The following is a 20,561-nucleotide window of genomic DNA, read 5'->3' as shown; positions in this document are numbered from 1 at the left end:
GGGTGCCCGGGGCTTGCCCCAGCCAGCCGGGGCTGCTGGGCAAGGCTGGAGAGTCCAACCTATGGCCTTAGGGGGTGCAATAAGGTGCTAATGGGGGCACTAGTGGGGGCTTTTGGGAGTCAGCACTGAAGCTGCCCCCAGAGCTGCTGGAGGAGCAGACAGGAAGGGGGAGTGCCCCCCCCCCCCCAGAGGGAGACCCCAACACTTGGGACATGGAAATGGGGAGATGCTGCTGCAGTGGCTACAGTGGTACTGGGGCACTGGAGCTGGTGGGATGCAGTTGATGTCTCATAAGAGCGGGCTGTTGGTGCCCTGTGTGGGGGAAAAAGTCTTTGGGAGGGACTAGTGGAGGGGTATGTGAAGCAGAGGATCAATCCTGCTCTTCCCGCAAAGGGGATACCCCTGTGGAGGGACAGCACGTGGAGTCTGCAATAGGTGAATATTCAAGTGGCTGTCATACTGGGATGTCTGTTCTGCACGGGCAAGGGATGGAGGTTATTACAGTGTAAACCCTGTATCCTGCTCCATAGGGGTGGAAATTGTCACATATATGTGTTTACACTTGTAACTTTCCTCATTTTGGTGTTTTGTAGGGTGAGGGGGGGTGTTTACTGAGTGCATGGACACAGTTATTGTGTCCATCCGAACTGTCTGGGAGGAAAGGTAGAGTTTGTAACACGTGTATGTTAAGGATGTGATGATGTTAAAAGACTTTGTAATGAACATATATTCAAATGACAGCTCTTAAATACATGTACTCCTGAAATGTGGACTTTGGGCTGCATGAAAGCAGCTCCCAGTTCTGGAAACATGTTTTCCCTGAAAGCAGGACTTTTAAGTCATCATGATGCTATTGAAACTGGGGCCAGTGCTGCTCATGGATCTCAGCAGCTCAGAGGTAGCAAACCCAGGCTGTAATCTTTACTGGGATTTCTGGTTCAGGTCCTCCCTGGTGTGCTCCCTAACAGCCAGTGCCAGCCCCTGCTCTCACTGCTGGCGGGCTGGGAGCCCACACAAGGTTTTCTGTGGTGGCTGCAGCATCTACAACCAAGGCTACAGAGGGGCAAATGTAGACCTGGCACCTCCCGTGCTCCCCTGCCTCTTCCCAAAGGTTTCAAGAGCAAAACCCCGGACCAGAGGCAAGTTTGCTGTTTGCTCGCAGAGAGGAAACACAACAGAGGCTTTGCCAAACCCAACTGCTGCCTGCTGTCTCCTGTTGCCAGATGCTGCCAGTCCTCCCCCAAGGAGACGTCTGTTCACTGCCGGCCAAGCTGCGGTCTCTCGATAGGATCCATGTGTTCTTGATGAGAGGCCTGGAGAACTTAATTGTCCCTGGTCTGGGGTTTTCTATCAAGCACTCCTACAGCCTTCAATTATCTGGATTCCCCAGAAGGGATGTGGGAGGCTGATTTCCCCACAGGGTTTCCAGCAACTCCTGCAAGTGCTTCCTTCCCCATTTCCTTTTTCCAGCACCCTTCACACTTTCTCACTCTGCTTGTCCTTGTGCCTCCCTGAGGGTGGTCTATGGTAGATTGTGTCTTGATCACAGGCGCACCTTTTATTTTTTCATGTCTGACAGAGAGGTGCTAAGCAGACGGGATGTCAATTCTGCCTTCACGAGGCAGCGAGGTGTGCAAACATGAGTGGGCTGCTTTTCAGGATGCTCATGTTTGCCTGGTCTCATACACGGTTCAGCTATTAAGCCATGAAGCTTCTCCTGTGAGCAGACTGGTGAGCCTGCCACAATCACTACCACAGTTTTAGGATAGGCACAAGCAATTTACTTTGTGACTTTGTGGCAGGGCACATTTTTAATGCAGTTATACTAGTTATGCTGCTGTGTGAAGAGGCACTCGGGTAGGTAATGTCAACCGTTTCAGGACCCTTTAGAGTGCCAGAGTGATGCAGGGGAAATCTCAATGTAAAATGAAAATCTGGTTTCTGTGGCCAAGAAGATAATTACAAAAGAAACAAATAATGCATGATTTCTTGCTCATTTCTACTTCTCTCTTTATATTTTTATCTTTGTAGATGGAGGCTGTCAGAGTCTGGATGGATGAGGGACAGAAGGGAGGGCAAAGAACTGTATGTAAAAGACAGTGAGTGCATGCCTGTACTTTCACCTCCCCGCTGTTAATTTTCTTTATCACACACTGAAGCTGGAAAATCTCAAGCCTCTTTGGAGACAAGCATTCAAGTTCCACTGGCAGTCTTAAGGAAAAGTAGTGTAAACATAAGATGTTATTTATTGTGCGCATGTGATCAAAATTATTTCATTTGATGTTGGAGGGTGGGCTCACATTAATGCTCAAATGAAGAGCACAGACATTCAGTGACCCTGGTAAAAGGGAATGTCACATCCCTGGCAAAAAGATTTTAACTTCCTTGTGACCCTGATCTCTTGGGCTGATTTAAGGTACCATCAAAAAAGAATCCAAGGAAGGATGGAATATTGCTCTCCTTCTGTAGCCCTGTATCGCTAACTTGTTCTGCAGAGTATTTGCTTGTTTTGCCTTGGAGGAATACAAGTTAATAATGCAGCATTTTTTTTGGTTTGGGGGGTGGGTTTTTTTGTTTTACTTTGTAGGAGGATCTTTGAAACCAACTCAGGTAAGAATCTTTTTCTTAACATTGATTATGTATCTAATTATATTACATCTCTTACATGCATAAAACTCCTGTTCAAATTTTTATGACACTCGGTGCAAATACCATTTTTCTTGTCCGTAGTAGCAGGTTCGCCTAACGGTAGAGGGGAATTTTATTGCGATGTTGTGTTTGGCCAGGAGGACATTTCCTTACAGAATTACACATTTCTTGAGTGTCAATCTATGGCTACAAATGAAACAAGGGCCTCTAACATTTTGTGTTAGGGCAAAAATCTGAGCATGTGCGTAAGGGAAGGGGAGGTGCTAAATGTCGTGCCAAAAGCAGACAAGCAATGCTCTGCTGTACGTGACCCAGGGAGCTGGCCGAAATGCGGCACAGGGTTCCCTGGATTCACATCAAATACGTGAAAAGCAGCAGCCATCGAGCAGTGGAAAAGCTCTGCAACCCAAGGAACAGCAGCTGGGTGGCTGCCCACCACCCTCCCTGGGACAGCGGTGTCCAGAGAGTAGGGCAGCTACCCACAGCCTCTACCCCGGCAGAGGAAAGAAAGTCCCAGGAGGGCTCAGCACATAAAGTCAGTCTAAGGAGGGCTGGAGACATGCTGGGCTTTTGCTTCATGACTTGGTGGCTAAGGTCGGCACAGATTTCAGAGGTCTCTATCACTCCAGTTCAGAGGCACATCTGTATGCCTGTGGCATACACTGTTAGCAAGACTTGAATTAGGTGCAAAATTTTGGTTTTGCAAATTATTATGGTTGCAAATTTGTGCAAAATTTTTGCAAATTATTGTTATTTTAACCTGTGACAAATCTGGCCCTATGTTCAGGTTGTGAAAGGGGTCACGATGGAATCCCTTGCTCCAGGACTGCACTCATCTTCCAGAGAGATTGGGGCCAACATTGTTAGTGAGTAGCTAGATACAGTTCCTTACCACTGCAGAAACTCCAGAAGATATTACTGTTCAGCCTTACTCGCTGTCATTTACCTGTGCAGTCTCTTTTGCCCATCAGTCCATTGATTCACGCAAGCATTGATCAGATCCTCTTCCAGAGGAGGCCTTGTTGGCCTCCTTGCTGCCTGCATCCAGAAGGTCCTGTGTTTTGGAGAGGGACGGGTTATATTTTCCCTTAACCTCTATAAGATAAAAATTAAAAGTTTACTGTGTAGTTAGAGAGAGACTCGAGGGAAGGCTTTTCAGGGGCTTTGTGCCTCTGGAAGGAAAGGCAAGCCTCTTTCAGGCAGTGTTGGAGGTACTGCTGCCAGTGTACCAGCATGGTGCTATGCTGGCAGACCTTACCTGCTGCCTTCAGTATTGACCTGGGCTCATATTTGACTGCTCCACTATCGCATCCATGTGCTAAAGCATCCCAAGTGAGGACAGCCAAGCTCATTTCTCAGCACTCCCACACACACCTTCTGAGGGTTTGTGAGGATTAGGGCTTTTCAAGCAGCTAAACTTAATGCTTGCTCTGGTGAGCATCTTTAGTTACAAGTTGCAACCTTGAAGTCACAGATTTTCGTTTAGGACCTGACTCACAGGTCCCTAAAGCCAGTCAAAAGCCTCTGATTGGCTTCAAGGGGGGGGGGGGGGGTGGAGGGGGGCGTGTCATATTTCCTTTCTAATTCCTTTTTACTGGTCCCATGGAAATGGGAATCACACACACATAACCTGTCCCTAAGATTCAGCTCCCATACAAGGATTGAAGTTGGAAACATTTGTTTAAGACCCGAGGGCAGGAGAACAGTGTGGTTACAGAGAGACAAAGCTGGGATTAAAGACAAGATTAGCATTCCAAATAAATCAGCTCAATTGCTGAGCCCTAATGTGTCCTTGCCAGGCCACCAGACTCCTGAGGGAAGTCACTCCAACCAGGGCCAGCCTCCTCCCAGCCCAGCAGCCCACACTGCTGTACCCCCACATTCAGAGGAAAGGCTTTTTTTTCCTATCTAATCCCTTTCAGCCCCCTCTTTTCCCAGGATAAGGCACTAATTAATTCCTTTCCTTTCTATTTATACCCATTAGTCATTGCAAAAGTGTCCCCCAGTAGATCTATGATTCAATATAATGAGCATGTCTTGAGGGAATATTATTTGTACAGTTAGCTGAAATCTAAAAGAGAAAGTCTATATTTTATTTGTAACCTTAGCCAGAGTAGTCATTTTATGGGAGGCAGTACCTCCAGGCTTCAGCACTGAAAAAAGCAAACATTTAGATAGAAATTCATCAGCAGAAGATGGAAACTGAAATCTCTTTCTTAGGTCTGTACATGGCGTTAAGGACTGTGGGTGGGGCGGGATGTGACTAAGTTCAAAAAATGTACAGTTTTTTGAGCCATCACTGGTAAAAGGCTGGGGAGGGGAATGAGGTTTGCTCTATAAACTATGTGGGTTTTTTCTCTTAATTTCATGGAAACACCACTGCAAGTTTTTCCTTCTCGTTTCTCTGGTGACAAGAAAATAAAACAAATGCAGCTGGGTCATTCTGCTCTTGCTGTATTTCACCGCAAAGCCCCAAAGACACAAACTGTGTGTTTTAACTCTTTCCCTACCCTGGGCTACAAAACTAAAGACAGTTTGAAATCTCCTCAAAGATAGGTTGGGATTACCCAGCATGTACTGCAGACCAGAGAGGCATCAGCCACCTCTCTGAGGTCCTGCCTTGCCAGGGAGCTGGAATGCAATTTCTTCACTATGCAAAGGCTCTTCCCAATGAGTCAACGAGTTTTGGGACTCAACTGTCTTGACTGGCTGTGTGGAAAAATATGTGCTGCAAGAGATGAAAGCATCAAAAAGCAAGGATTGTGAAACTGGTAAAAGGGGAAGTATTCTGGGAGAAAGGGTTTCAGTCCATCCTTTCCCCACTCTCTCTGCTCTCTGTCCACCCATTTTTTGCTTGCTGGGTTCACATATGATCTTGTGTTGCTGCTGCCTGGCACCTCTGGGAGAGCCCTGGGCACCTTCACTTCCCCTGGTATTGAAACAGCTGAGATGATGGCTCTTCCATCCACTGCACAGTGGTGAGAAGACCCAGAAATGGTCAGCTGGAAGCCCTGGGCTTTTGCCTTGTTGAGAGGAAGCAGCTTCAGAAGTGGTGAGCCTTCAGGGCACTGTAGAAAAGCTGACGCTAAACAATAAGCCTGGACTGAGCAACTGAAGGTAAAATATTAACAAGTTCTTAAGTATGGCCTCAATTTCAAAAGGGCAAACTTGAAAAACCCAAAGAAATTTTTCAACAAGAGCAGCTTGGCACAGGAACCCTGGAGCATCCCTGCTGTTTCTTCAAGCCAGCGTACTCAAACCAATCCTGGAAAGGGAGATCTTGAGCAGAGGGCAAGTAAAACTTGAAGCAAGGGTCTCTGCACTAGTGAGGTCTGAACGAATGCTTCAGGAGGATTATTAGAAATGGTGGGGAAGCAGGCTCACAGCTGGCTGTGGGAGCAAAGCCTCAGCAAGGAGTAACCTGCAGCTGGGACAGAGAGCCAGGAGCACGCTGTTCCCTTGGGCAGTCTCTCACAATGAAACCTCCACTGTGCAGAGCAGAACCAAAACAGGTCCTTGGCCCACCAACAAAAGCAAGCTGCATCATGCTAATGCCCCGCTGGTGGCATTAAGGGTGGCTCCTGTAAGCTTCTCTGGAGTCCGTGCAGCATGGGACCAGCTGGAAGATGGGGCACCGCCACCTCCATTTCTGGCCGCTTCTTTTCCCACTGCTGTATCTAAACAATGTAGAGTCTATGGGATGTCATGATCCTCTAAGGATTTTGAGCTCTAGTGAAAAAACACAAGGTCACAGATATGCGCCTGCATCTGGCAAGGCTTCAATAATGTTGTAGGTTGGGAAATCCTTGGGGCTGTTTAAAATAAATTTCTAGAAACTCCAAACAGTACTTCCTTATGTGTTAACAAGCAACAATTTACGAGCACGCAAATGCTGTATATAAAAACGGCATGCTACGTAAATAAGAACTGCAATAGCATAGGGGACTTAAAAGTTAACACCAGAATATTAAAATAGGAAAAAGTACGCAAAGCCTCAGATTGCACTTGTGTGTTCATGATGACTCTCTAAACATCCTGGAGCAGTTGGCTTTAACGGCCTAAATCCCAGGAAATGCTGCTAAAATATGGTATCAAATGAACATTCGCTTTTTTCTTCAGAAAGATTCCCCTTTGTGTATCATTTTAAAACAACTGAAGAATGTCAAACACAGTGGGGGCTGTTGCTCACATACATGACCTGGGTTAATCTAGAACATTAAATGGTTTTTATTCTTTTGTTTCTTTAATAGATTTCTTCTCCTGGGCAACGGTGAAGATGAGCAAGACCTGCCAGGAATGCCTCAGAGCCAGCCGAGCCTGCACCCAGTGTCCACAAAAAGGGCAGTCAGGATGGGAGGGTGGACCAACACAGGTGATGTTGTAGTAGGGGTCTTCTGCAGACCACCTGATGAAGAAGAGGAGGTGGATGAAGTTTTCTTCAGGCACTTGGAGGAATCCTTACAGCCACAGGCCTTGGTACTCATGTGTGGATTTAACCACCTCACTATCTGCTAGGAGAGCAGTGTGGCTGGGCACAGCCACCATGAGAGGTTTCTGCAATGGTTTGAAGGCAATTTCGTGACAGAGGTGATGAACGAACTGACTAGGGGAGATGCTCTTTTGGACCCGCTACGCAAACACAGGGAAGACCTGGCTGAAAACAAGAAGGCTGGAGGCAGCCTTGTCTGCAGGGACTACAAGACTGTGACACTTAAGGTGCTGAGAGAAGTCAGCAAGGCAAACAGCAATACTACAACTGTGAATCTCAGAGGAGCAGGGCCTTGCCTGGGGCGGGGGGAGGCATAAAAATGCATTGTACTAGTGGAGTTAGGAAGCAAGAATTTCAGAAAATGGCAACTACAAAAGGGTGTAAAATCCATCCTTCTGTTTGTCATCAGTGAAAACGCTAAGATTATCAACCACATACAAATATTTGAAAACCGGCATTCATTGTTTTCACTAAGCACTTAACAATCTTGGCCTTGTTTTTGGTTCTCTTCACATATTTAGAAAACAAGACCCTTGGAGACCACTGTATAAGCTCAGAATTGCATGAAGGGTGGATGAAATTGCAGACAGACACAAAGAAACTACAGTAGCTGTTTTCTAGGGAGCTACAGCAGTCCCATAAAGCTGTTTCAGATGTATGTATGTGATTTAAAACCAGGAGATTGCATTTTATTGGGGGTTACAACTCACATGTTAAAAAAAAAAAGGAGTAACAACTAAACATACCATAAATCACATTTAAGTCTACAAGGGAATGTAAATAAAACAGTAGCCATCTGTGCCTGACTGACTGCCTTACTTCAAAATCTATACAGTCATAGACATTTTTTTCCTTCTTTCTTTCTACTCTTCATCTTCCTGCATTTCCTCTTTCTCTATTTTAAATGTAACTGAATACTAAATATCTGTTCAGCATATAGTGTGTTCTGTGAGCAGCAATAATAGTATGCAGGTCAGATACATAGGGGATGAGGAACTAATCCATGCCCATGCACATTCTCTGCAAAAATCTTTCCATGAGATTTGCAGTTCCACTGAAAGAAAAAAAGAAAGGGAATCGATTTGAGGATTCAGAAGAGGAGCCAAAGAAAGGACTGAGATAGTGGATGAGGCTGCTGTGAGTAAGGGGAGTGATCCCTCACCTGGACAGACCTCCATATATATATAGCAAGCACTATGTGTAAAAAAGGATCACTGTGCACAGAAAGAAATGTCTTTGCCCATGTTGATTCCCCTTACAAAGAAGAAAGAAGATGCTAGATAAAATTTTGGTACTGTCTCAAAAAGTCCCTGCCCCACGTCCATTTTCCTCTAGAGCTTCCTACATTCTCATCCCATTCACAAGAACAAAAACTCAATTACGGAGAACTATCTCAGGCCTTTAATGCCATCAGTTATAAAAGAAGATTGTAAAAAAGCCCAACAAATCCAGAAAAAAAGCAGCATCTTGTTTTGAGATTATTTTGTCCAAATTTCAATGTAAACAAGACATACTACCGCTTCAGCGTGCCTGTATGTCAGACCACTCCAACATAAGAAATGAATTCACCAGATATGGCCATCTATGACAGAGGTATGAAGATAATATTCCTACAAATGTCATGAAAATGGATGTCTAGGTAGGTGAGAAAGACCAAGTTAGCCTTTTTTATTGAGGGAAAGGATGCAATAGGGGGCCATTTTGCAAAATATACGAGAATCCTCATGGGGATGAGGCATTATGTCAAGTCAGGCTACAGAAAAAGGTTTTAATTTGACACGAGAAAGTTCAAGAAGCACACATAGAAAGTTAGAAGTCTGTAGGTCCTTTGTTCAAGAAACTGCGGACAAAAGACAACATTCACAAGTCTATGAGGAGGAAGAGGGAGATATGGAGGTGTGGGCCCGTGCTCTCCTCCTTTCTACACTTTGGGCACTCACCAGCAATGTAGGAGACAGATGTGCTGTCCAGTTATTTGTGATAAGGCATCTTGCTGAAGAAACAGCTTCCGCAGGGGCAGATTCACCTAGAAATAGGCACACTGAACATGGATTAGAAGCAGCATTGATGGATACTCATGGACACAACAGAGCTTGGACACAGCAGCAAAGCAGTCAAAAGAAATGGCCTGGTATGTGGTGTGTTCACTGGATTACTGGAAGGTGAATGCTTTGATTAGTCGTGTCACTGCCTCGTAAATCACTGTCATCAGAAGCTGGACCCCTCCTCTTCATTAAAGATGCTCCAGAGGAATTGCAACCATCCCATTTAGAGCTGCAGGAGTGCCCCTGGAAAGGGATGGCCCCGCAAAATCCTTCTCTGCTCTTCCAAGGAATCACTGAGAAACTTCTTGTTTCTCAGGTATGCTTATTTTTCAGTGTCCCCTTGCTGCAGAATAAGTCCTGCTTCTGTCACGGGGCTTCGAGATGAATGGGGAAACTGGCACGTAAAATTCTAGCTTACGGCTGTGGTATCCATAGGTGCTGCTTGGGTATCACAGAATCATAGAATCATTTAGTTTGGAAAAGACCTTTAAGGTCATCAAGTCCAACCATAAACCTGACACTGCCAAGTCCACCAGAGTACTCCTGGTGAAGACGCTGACACAGAAGATACTCCAGAAATGTACCTTTTTAAGCACTAGCAGCTACACAGAATTGGGTTTATTATTTTCACCTAGTAGTTCAGATGTTTTTCGCAAACACAGCCTGAGCAGCAACATGTTCCTGTAGATCAGGACTGGTGGATTAGCAGCTTAGGCTGAGACAAATCCTTTGCTTTTGTCACTTCTTTGGAGTCAGTAGAGTGAAACGAGAGTTAAAGTGAGTTTCCCCATTGTGATTACCTTGTCTGGCAGCTGTGGCCTGATTCTGGTCCCTTCGCACTGTCCATTTACACAAAAGTTTGGAGACAGAAAGTCATATCTCAAGGGATAACAGGCCATGTTCCTGAAAGTCATTGCTGTTCCCCATATTTTGTTGGGACATTTGACCCTGCTTTTCATTTAGCAGAGCTAAAAATTGCCTATGAAATTAAAAACTAAAAAAACCCCAACCTAACAACAACAAAAAACCAAAACCCAGAAATGAATCAATAGGAAGAGGTAATACTCAGACTTGGATGACTCTGAGCTAGACTTGGATATTTGCAAAGGCTAAGATGCAAGTTGCTCTTTTTTGAAATGTTCTTGTTTTATTTGTTCCACTCAGGCCACGTTACTAGGATGGGCAAAGGAGGAGGAGGACAGGGAGGGGGAAAGAAAGAAGAACACTATTTGATGGTATTAATATGTGGGGCAGCAATGCCAACCACGAAAAGGGGCCTCTCATCATAGAAAAATGAGACTTCTTCCAGCTTGTTTAAAACAAAAATGCCTTCAGTTCCAAGGATGACAACCTCGCCCCAGCCCAGCATCTGCCCGGGGAGGGGAGCGGGTGGGAGGTGACCGTCCCGAGGTGTCTGTAGACCCACAGTGACTCTCTGTGGATGTCTGCAGCTACTACAGATGAGGCTGGTGCCTGATTTGGAAGGAGGAGGGATACGGAGGGCAGTTCCAGCCTGCCAGGGAATAGAGGGACGGGGCTGGAGACGCCTCTGCCGCTCCTCCCCACACAGCCCGAGCACCCCGAGCCTGGGAGCTCACCCTTCCAGCCGGGGATGCAGGAGCCTTCCTGATACCAGCCACTCCATAAAGTCTTTTTCCTGACGTTTCGGAGGCTTTTGGGGCGGAAATTTTGATGACCTCGTTTGCCAGGTAGGCAGAGTTTTCCTTTCGTTGTACAGCGGTCGTGCGGCTATTTACTACTGATGGTTCTCCAGCTCAGAATAGAAGAGCCAGCCTCTGAAATCCCAGCCTGTGCCCCTGAGGCTGCACAGCCACTGCTGCTGCTCACGGGCTCTCCAGCCTCATTGCAGGCACATCACATTCAGACAGTATCTGCTGTAAGAGAATATATTTTTTTTTCTGGTGCTTTTGGGTTGTTTGGGAATTTTTCCAAGAGGTTTTTTTCCACGTGCTGTGAGCTACACACTCTCATCTGCAAGGGCCAGAGGTCTAGAAAATCCCTCGGGGAACCTGTTGAACCAAATTCTTCTCTGGGGCAACTGAGCTGAGTTCACCAGCTAACTGAATGTGACAGCAGCAGGAGGAGCACGGTACTCCGCTGCAGCTGTGCAGCAGAACAACTGATCTGCTGCACAATTCCTCTTCGATTCGGAATTTCAGAAGATATGCATTAGACCAACCCGTGATTTGTGTCTCCTAGTTCTGCTGAGACACAGCACAAGCTGTTCATCAGCACAAGCTCCTCTATTTTGGGGGGTAACAGCACATTAGGAAATGCCTACGAGCTCGTTGCCCTTGCCTCCTCAGGTCAGCTTTTTTTTTTGGTAGCAGGGATCTGCATGAGTGCTGTAAATGGAAGTTTCTGGCTGCCAGAGCCAAAGCTCCAGGGAGCTGCAGCATGCCCCCCATCAGCTTTCCTGTGGCCTGGGCTTCCCCTGGCTGAAGTCCCAGGATAGTTGCAGTAGGAGAGCTGGAGAAGAACTGTGCTCCCTGTAGCTGTCGGGAAACCTTTACCCTGGGTAGTGTGCCCAGGGACTGAAAACTACAGGGCATGTTTGGGTAGCGACCGCGACAAACACTGAAATTCTCTCTGCATGCAATGTGCAAACCATGGGCATGCAAACGAGGAAGAAGAGGTGCATTTATAAGAGCTTTTTTTCCGAATGGAACACACTTTTTTTTCCTGGTTTCGTTTAATTTAGCAAACGTTTGAGTGGAGTAAAATGCTGCCTACACACGTGGGTGGCACCACAGGCACTGCCTGCTGGGTATGGCCATGAAAAAAGTTGGGACTGGATCCATGTCAGAGCAGCAGTGCCATTTCAAACTTTATTCTGCATATGACATAGCTAGCACAGTTCTCTTTTCTTGAGAGGATGCAATTTTTGTGGCTTTAAATAAGCTTCTTGCAGGCAGAGTTAGCTTAGAGAGCAGAGCACCTGAATTTTTGTGAATTTGGAAACAATTTGCTCAGCTATAATAGGTGTTGTGGTATTGAAGGAGAAATACACAGTGCACCAGGAAGAACTTCAGAAATATCAATGTGTGGGATAGGACAGACCATGGGTCTGCCTGGCCAGGCACTTGAGGTGACCTTTCTAGTGCCTTAAAATATGATCTATCTGGTAATCAGATGTGAAAACACAAATAAGTTGACTATAATTTGCACATCTGAAAGAGTCATTGCAAGCCATTTGTTTGCCAGAATATTACATTTGGTTCCGTTGCTCAGGGTGGGAAGAGCAGAGAACTCAGGTCCTCCTGCAAGACTACCATTTTTGCAGAGCTCTGTGTAGATAACTCCATATACTTTTGCAATTATGTGGGTAACAGCCAGGTCACCTGGGATCTTAGTGTGGGAGCAGCAGACAAGACCATGCGTGCATTTTTCTGTTGAGCACCTGAGGCATTAGGTAGGAGCACAGACCCTAATGCAGGGAGGATGGTACAAAGCAGTGCCCTCAAAATTTGTTCAGAGGACCCAAAACCACCACTCAAGATTCCCTGTTGTTTTTTTCTTTGTGTGCATCTCATGGGGAAAGAGATGCATCACTCAACAATACAATACTGAGAGAAGGAAATTTCAAGAGAAATGCTTGTAAGGCCTTGCTCCTAAAATACCATGGTCCTGCTGTTGCAGAGAGAGAAAGGTCAAGGAAGAACAGGGTGGGCAGACCCAAGTACTCAAACGTAATCAGTAAGCTCCCAGTTTGCTCTTTCCATTAGTTCTCTGGACTGTCAGTGCTCAAAAATTGTCTTCAATATCCAGAAAATACATTAGTCTGAAAAACACCCTTTTGCTGGTGAAATCCGAGCCTTCCATTTGAGCATTTTGCAGCAGGAGGTGGAACTTTAAGGAAAATATCAAATGTTATGAGATTTGTGAGAGAATCGTAACAGCTGATAGTGCTCTGTGGATGACAAAATAGGCACCATCACCCACCCCAGCCTTGGAGACCCCTTTAGGTGGGGAGAGGGGCCTCCCCCCTATAGGTCCACTCACTGTTAATGACCAGGTGGGATGCTGGTATAGCAGAAGGCTAACGTAGCTCGAGGCACAGAGATCCCCTCTGAGGGAGACAGAGTGCCTGTGACAGTGAAATAAAGGAGACTGCGTGCAAGAGGACCATAAAGAAGTGAAGTGTGTCTAGTGTTTTCAGCTGTCACTTTTCTGCCTCACCTTTCTGCCCGTGTAGAGGCAAAGGCCATGGTGTCTCGTTGATCCAGTCCAAAGCCCTGAGGGCTGCAGGCAGGGGCAGTCCTGTGCTAGCGCTGGCCCTGGTTGCCCATGCAGTTTAACTGCTCCTCGCAGCTCTGCCTGGGGAGCAGCTCTTCTGCACAGCTCTTTTCCCACCCACGCACACATGGTGGGAGGGAGGTGGTTAAACTCAGGACGTGACACAGTGATCTGTGAGTCAGACACTTGGCCAAAGCCTCCTGTGCTCCCAGCCTCTCCCAAAGCTGATGTCTCCAGCTTCCTCAGCCGTCACAAAAGACTGGCTCTAAAATGGTGCTGTCTGAAGGCACAAAGCCGTTGTGTCCTACAGAAGATCAGTATCTCCTGCAGCTCTGCTTTGTGGAGGGCAAACAAGATGAGGGAAGCCTGTAGTAAGGCTAGAGGGAGGAAGTCTTGATCTTAACTAAAACACCCCTTTAGCATTAAAGTAAGTATTTTATCCTTATCATACCCCTTCTGTTTTCTGCAGCGCAATGAAAATTGAGCCACACTGACCTATGCAGGGACTTCATGAGGCCACAGTCAGGTCTCTTTGCAAACAGCTGTGCAGCCTGTCTGAGCTGGAGGGGAAGGAAAAAGACCCACGAACTACTTGGTAGGGACATTTGGGTGCTGAGCTGGAGGCATGTGAGAGGCCCTTGATGTCAGAGGGTTTTGCTGAACCATGTCTGTGAAGCACCTCAAGTTGGTGTTCCTGAAGCTTTTGGATCTCTTGTCCTATCCATCCAGGACATTCCCAAAGAGCATGAGGGTTTCTTCTTCCCCTATCTAAAATCCAGCCTGAGCACCGGCTCTTGCCAGCTTGTTAGGATATCCACAAGCCTTAGGAAGGAGGAAGACTGTTGTAAAGATGTCGGCGGCACTGATACAAACTGGTCTTTCCAGCATAAACCAGTTTGCAGAACCCTGTGATGCACTGCAACTTGCAGTGTAAACTGCAACAGGACATATCCCACCAGGGAGTAGCTGGTCACCATGTGGAGCGAGGTCTCTAGAGAGATGCAGGAGGAGCTGAGCTGTCTGTATTCTTCAGATAATGCTGTTTCTCATGCAACTGAGGCAGCAGCTCAGCTGCATTACTAACTTGCCTTCCCCCTGCACTGCCAACACAACCAAACACACTCTCACGTCCGTTCAAGCCTTGCACTCTTCTAAGAACTGCCCAAAAAAGCCATTCAAAGAAGAGGCTTTCTTTCTGGACTGGACAGACCTTCTTTTCATAACAGAGATCACACATAGAATCATAGAATCGTAGAATCATTTAGGTTGGAAAAGACCTTTAAGATCATCGAGTCCAACCATCAACCATGCCCACTAAACCATGTTCTGAAGTGCCTTGTCTACGCGCTTTTTGAATACCTCCAGGGATGGTGACTCAACCGCTTCCCTGGGCAGCCTGTTCCAACGCCTGACAACCCTTTCAGTAAAGAAATTTTGCCTAATATCCAATCTAAACCTCCCCTGCTGCAACTTGAGGCCATTTCCTCTCGTCCTAGCTCCAGCCACCTGACAGAAGAGACCAGCACCCACCTCACTACAACCTCCTTTCAGGTAGTTGTAGAGAGCGATAAGGTCTCCCCTCAGCCTCCTTTTCTCCAGACTAAACAGCCCCAGCTCCCTCAGCCGCTCCTCATAAGACTTGTGCTCCAGGCCCCTCACCAACTTGGTTGCCCTTCTCTGGACACGCTCCAGCACCTCCATGTCCTTCCTGTAGTGAGGGGCCCAAAACTGAACACAGTACTCGAGGTGCGGCCTCACCAGTGCCGAGTACAGGGGAACAATCACTTCCCTGCTCCTGCTGGCCACACTGTTTCTGATACAGGCCAGGATGCCATTGGCCTTCTGGGCCACCTGGGCACACTGCCGGCTCATATTCAGCCGTCTGTCAACCAGCACCCCCAGGTCTTTTTCTGCCAGGCAACTTTCCAGCCACTCTTCCCCAAGCCTGTAACGCTGCATGGGGTTGCCGTGACCGAAGTGCAGGACCCGGCACTTGGCCTTGTTAAACTTCATACAATTGGCCTTGGCCCATCGATCCAGCCTGTCCAAATCCCTCTGTAGAGCCTTCCTACACTCGAGAAGATCAACTCTCCCTCCCAACTTGGTGTCATCTGCAAACTTACTGAGGGTGCACTTGATCCCCTTGTCCGGATCATTGATAAAGATATTAAACAGAACTGGCCCCAATACTGAGCCCTGGGGAACACTACTTGTGACCCGCCGCCAACTGGATTTAACTCCATTCACCACAACCCTCTGGGCTCGTCCATCCAGCCAGTTTTTTACCCAGCAAAGAGTACACTTGTCTAAGCCATGAGACGCCAGCTTCTCAAGGAGTATGCCATGACAGACAGTGTCAAAGGCCTTACTGAATTCCAGGTAGACAACATCCACAGCCTTCCCCTCATCTGCTAGGCCGGTCACCTGGTCATAGAAGGAGATCAGGTTGGTCAAGCAAGACCTGCCTTTCATGAACCCATGCTGACTGGGCCTGATCCCCTGCTTGTCCTGGACTTGCCATGTGAGCGCTCTCAAGACGAACTGTTCCATAATCTTCCCCGGTACTGAGGTCAAGCTGACAGGCTTGTAGTTCCCCAGATCCTTCCTCTGACCCTTCTTGTAAATGGGCGTCACATTGGCAAGCCTCCAGTTGTCTGGGACCTCCCCTGTTGACCAGGATTGCTGATAAATGATGGAGAGTGGCTTGGCAAGCACCTCTGCCAGCTCCCCCAGTACTCTTGGATGGATCCCATGTGGTCCCATAGATTTGTGAGTGTCCAGATGGCATAGTAGGTCACTAACTATTTCCTCCTGGATTATGGGGGGTGTATTCTGCTCTCCGTCCTTGCCTTCCAGCTCATGGGGTGGAGTACCCTGAGGATGACTGGTCTCACTATTAAAGACTGAGGCAAAGAAGGCATTAAGTACCTCAGCCTTTTCCTCATCTCTGGTGGCAATGTTCCCCTCTGTATCCAATAAAGGATAGATATTCTCCTTGTCTCTCTTTTTATTGTTAACATATTTGTAAAAACATTTTTTCTTGTCTCTTACAATAGTGGCCAGATTGAGTTCTAGCTAAGCCTTTGCCTTACTAATTTCCTCTCTGCATGACATAACAAGATCCCTGTACTCTTCCCAAGTTGCCTGTCCTTTCTTCCAGAGATGATAAACACTCCTTTTTTTCTTGAGTCCTAGCAAAACCTCTTTGTTCAGCCAGGCCGGTCATCTTCCTCGGCGGTTTGTCTTGCGGCGCATGGGGACTAGCCTGGTCCTGAGCCATTAAGATTTCCTTCTTGAAGAATGTCCAGCCTTCCTGGACCCCTTTGCCCTTCAGGGCTGTCTCCCAAGGGATTCTCTCAACCGGTGTCCTGAAAAGGCCAAAGTTTGCCCTCCGGAAGTCCATAATGGTGGCTTTGCTGACCACCTTCCTTGCCTCACCAAAAATTGAGAACTCTATCATTTCATGGTCGCTAAGCCCGAGACAGCCTCCGACCATCACACCTCCCACCAGTCCTTCCCTGTTCGTAAACAGTAGGTCTAGCAAGGCTCCTCCCCTGGTAGGGTCACCTACCAGCTGTGTCAGGAATTATCTTCCACACACTCCAGGAACATCCTAGACTGCTTACTTTCTGCCATGTTGTATTTCCAGCAGACATCTGGAAAGTTGAAGTCCCCCACAAGAACAAGAGCACATGATTGTGAGGCTACTGCCAGCCGCTTGTAGAATGATTCATCTGTCTCTTCAGCCTGGCTGGGTGGTCTATAACAGACTCCCAGCACAATATCTGCCTTTCTGGCTTCCCTCTCATCCATACCTATAAGCACTCAACCTTGTCATCACAATTGTGTAGCTCTGTACAATCAAAACACTCCCTAACAGAGAGAGCCACCCCACCACCTCTCCTTCCTTGCCTATCCCTTCTGAAAAGCTTATAGCCATCCATTGCAGCACTCCAGTCATGGGAGTCGTCCCACCATGTTTCCGTGATGGCGACTAAGTCATATCTATCGTGCTGCACAATGGCTTCCAGCTCTTCCTGTTTATTGCCCATGCTGCATGCATTGGCATAGATGCACTTGAGCTGGACTATCGATTCCACCCCCATCATTGGCATGCTGCCCCCAGGGTCATCTCTGCTGAGCCTAGTGTTATCCCCTTCCCCCTTCAAACCTAGTTTAAAGCCCTCTCTGTGAGCTCCACCATCTCATGAGCGAGAATCCTTTTCCCCCTTTGAGATAGCTGGACTCCATCTGTCACCAGCAAGCCCAGTGCTGGGTAAACCTCCCCTCATGCCCCTCTTCGGTTTGTGTTGAGTTGATCACCAAGCAGAAAAACATCTATACTACCACTTGGTCTGTGTGCCATCAAGAGGCCATGCTGGTTAGTGCTATTGTCTTCTAGACATAAAGGCGAGTGTTGCCTCTTCCTCCATGTTCTTTGCTGTTGATAAGTTTCACTTGGGTTTTGTCTGTGAATACCCTTTCATATCCTGGCTTCCTCCGAACACGTATATACATTCGCAAGAACTTTTCAGACTAGATCTCTAACTCTTCTGCTGCTTAAGTTATCATAACCCTACACAAAATATACTGCCATGTGCAGCTGGACCTTGGAGGTGCAGTGGTGGGTTGAATGCTAAAGACATGCACTTCTTCAAGTGCTTGTTTATTCATCCCTTCACTCCATGGGTTGTGTGGGCTACAAAGCAGCACTGTTAAGCAAGGGATTTTGTATGCTTTTGGTATACACAGGCATCACCACACCCACATGGTGAGCTGGAACTGGAAAGGACCTGCTGCACGCCTTCACTGGTGGTCTGGCTAAGCAGGTGAAGAGAGGAGCATGGATGCTTATGTCTGCATGGATCAGGCGTGATGGAGTCAATGTGGGCATGGGGCAGCCAAACACACACCTGGAGAGAAACCATGAAATCAGAAGATCCTGATACACTGTCAATAGCTCTACCACCTGATCCCTCCCTTCAGACTGACAGAGAAGCTAAAGCAGTTTTAAATCATTCAACCATACTGCAACAAAGCTAATTACTTAGTTTTCAAGTCAGTACAAAAATCTACATTAGTGGCCCAGTGATGTGTCATGGTGATGGAGAGGTCTTGTTTTTCACAGACAGGGTTTACAAGGAGCTTTGTGTCTTCCCAGCAGAGCTAGGAGATTGTATATTGTGCTTAACATGTAACTTGTGTTTTCCCACAGGCATCTAAATATCCAGAGGAACTGCTGAGATGTTCCGACAAGCCTTTTTTTCCACTCTCCTTTGTGTGGCTCTAGTTCCTCTCCATGCTCAGTTTGATGGGGATCCTGGAGATGTCAGTCCTACCTCCTGTGCAGGTATTAACCAGATAATTTGGGTGTCTCTCTCCTTTGTAGGCAGCAATTTCACCAAAAGCAATGGCCATGCTCAGTTGTAGACCCTGCTCAAAAGGAACTGACAGTGGCACGTTACACGTCTCCTGCCCTTTGCACTCCTGGGCAGTGCCCTGGGGTAACAATCCATCTGTAGGGAACGCTGTCCTCCACTGAAACTCCCATTTCTGGGTTTGCATTGGAGTGCAGAGAGGTAGAGATTGAAGAGCTGGGGTCTGCCAGTGGTGGCTTCTCCCAGCTGACACAGTATTAAATACCAGTCAGTCAATCACCAGAGCTCAGCTCTGTATCTGACATCAGAGAATAGTTCATTTTGAATTTGACGATTTCAGCACTTTTCAGTTGCGGTGTGGAGGAGGTGATTTACGTGTCCAGCCTGACTTTTACAAAAAATGGCAAGATTTTCAAGATTGATTCAATAGTGAGCAGATCTTTGAAGTCCTAGACACTGGAGAGTTGTCTGACACAGATGTGTCAAACACAGTTGTTACTGCTAGAGCTAAGTGGGACTTGTGCTTTTTCCAGTATCGCAGTTGGGTACAATCCTTTTGAAAATGTTTATAAATCAGAGAGCAGCCAGCAGCCTGGTAGGCAGGGCATTCATTTAGTTCAGGAGAGCAAAAGTCATACCATTGCTCCTCTTTGTTCAAACCTGACACTTAGTACTCAGTTTCCTCATTTCCTCCAACCCAGGTGGAAATAACTTCTGAATAATAAGAGTTGCAACACCCTCACAGGAGGCTGAACCTCAAGCTTCGTGCTGTGGTTTGGTCTCTTCACAACTCTATGTGCTGTCCTGTATGTGCTGTCTATATACGCTTCTCGGTCCAGGTTTCTGGGGGACAGCGAAGGGGGTGCAGCAGTGCATGAAGTGCTCTGACATGGTCTGAATAATTGTCTCCATGCAGAAAAGAGGAACTGCCCCATCAATGTGTACTTCATCATTGACACTTCAGAGAGTGTCGCTCTGCAGACTGTGCCTATCCAGAGCCTCGTGGATCAAATAAAGCAGTTCATTCCTATGTTCATCAATAAACTGGAGAGTGAGCTCTACCAGAGCCAAGTCTACATCACTTGGCAGTTTGGTGGACTTCATTACTCAGATGTGGTGGAAATTTACAGCCCTTTAACTAGCAGCAAAGACATATACCTCACCCGGCTGTCTGCTATTAACTACCTTGGCCGGGGCACCTTCACGGACTGCGCTATCTCCAACATGACGGAGCAGATCCAGACCCAGATGGCCTCCGGTGTGAACTTTGCAATAGTCATCACTGATGGCCATGTCACTGGCAGCCCCTGCGGGGGGATGAAGGTGCAGGCTGAGAGGGCACGAGACATGGGGATCAAGCTCTTTGCAGTGGCCCCCAGCGAGAACGTCTACGAGCAGGGACTGCGAGAGATTGCCAACCTGCCACACGAGCTGTACCGCAACAACTATGCCATCACGCAGAAAGACACCCTGGAAATCGATGAGAACACCATCGACAGGATAATCCAAGCTATGGTATGGAGTGCTGCCTGAGGTGCAGGGAGCATAACAGGGGGGGACAAGAGAAGCGGCGCATGGGTGCTTTCTGATCGGCCCCACAGTGGGTTTTGGCAGGGATCTAGAGAGCACCTGTAACAGGGAAAAGCCTCCATTTTGTTTCTCTTCCTTTTCTATGTCCTTTTAGCACTTATGGGCCAAATGGAGTCTCGAGCATCTCTGGTTTCTCTGGTTAGGTGCTTCACC

General features: G+C 47.2%; 1 protein-coding gene across 2 annotated transcripts in view; it reads left to right on the top strand.

Moving 5' to 3' along the window:
- The first annotated feature begins 10,689 nt into the window (after positions 1-10,689).
- COL6A2 (collagen type VI alpha 2 chain) overlaps positions 10,690-20,561 on the top strand; it is a 31,602-nt gene continuing 21,730 nt past the window's right edge. Inside the window, exons 1-3 of one of the 2 annotated variants that reach the window (XM_052792567.1) lie at positions 10,690-10,892; positions 18,656-18,790; positions 19,735-20,333. In XM_052792567.1, the coding sequence (XP_052648527.1) occupies positions 18,685-18,790; positions 19,735-20,333 (705 nt within the window). In that variant the 5' untranslated portion in view covers positions 10,690-10,892; positions 18,656-18,684. The remainder of the gene's footprint in view (positions 10,893-18,655; positions 18,791-19,734; positions 20,334-20,561) is intronic. The other variant, XM_052792566.1, reaches the window with a different exon arrangement.

Source organism: Harpia harpyja, chromosome 7 (assembly GCF_026419915.1).
Source record: "Harpia harpyja isolate bHarHar1 chromosome 7, bHarHar1 primary haplotype, whole genome shotgun sequence".
Lineage (NCBI taxonomy): Eukaryota > Metazoa > Chordata > Aves > Accipitriformes > Accipitridae > Harpia > Harpia harpyja.
Note: the sequence above shows the minus strand (reverse complement) of the source record. Positions and strands in the feature narration are given on the sequence as shown.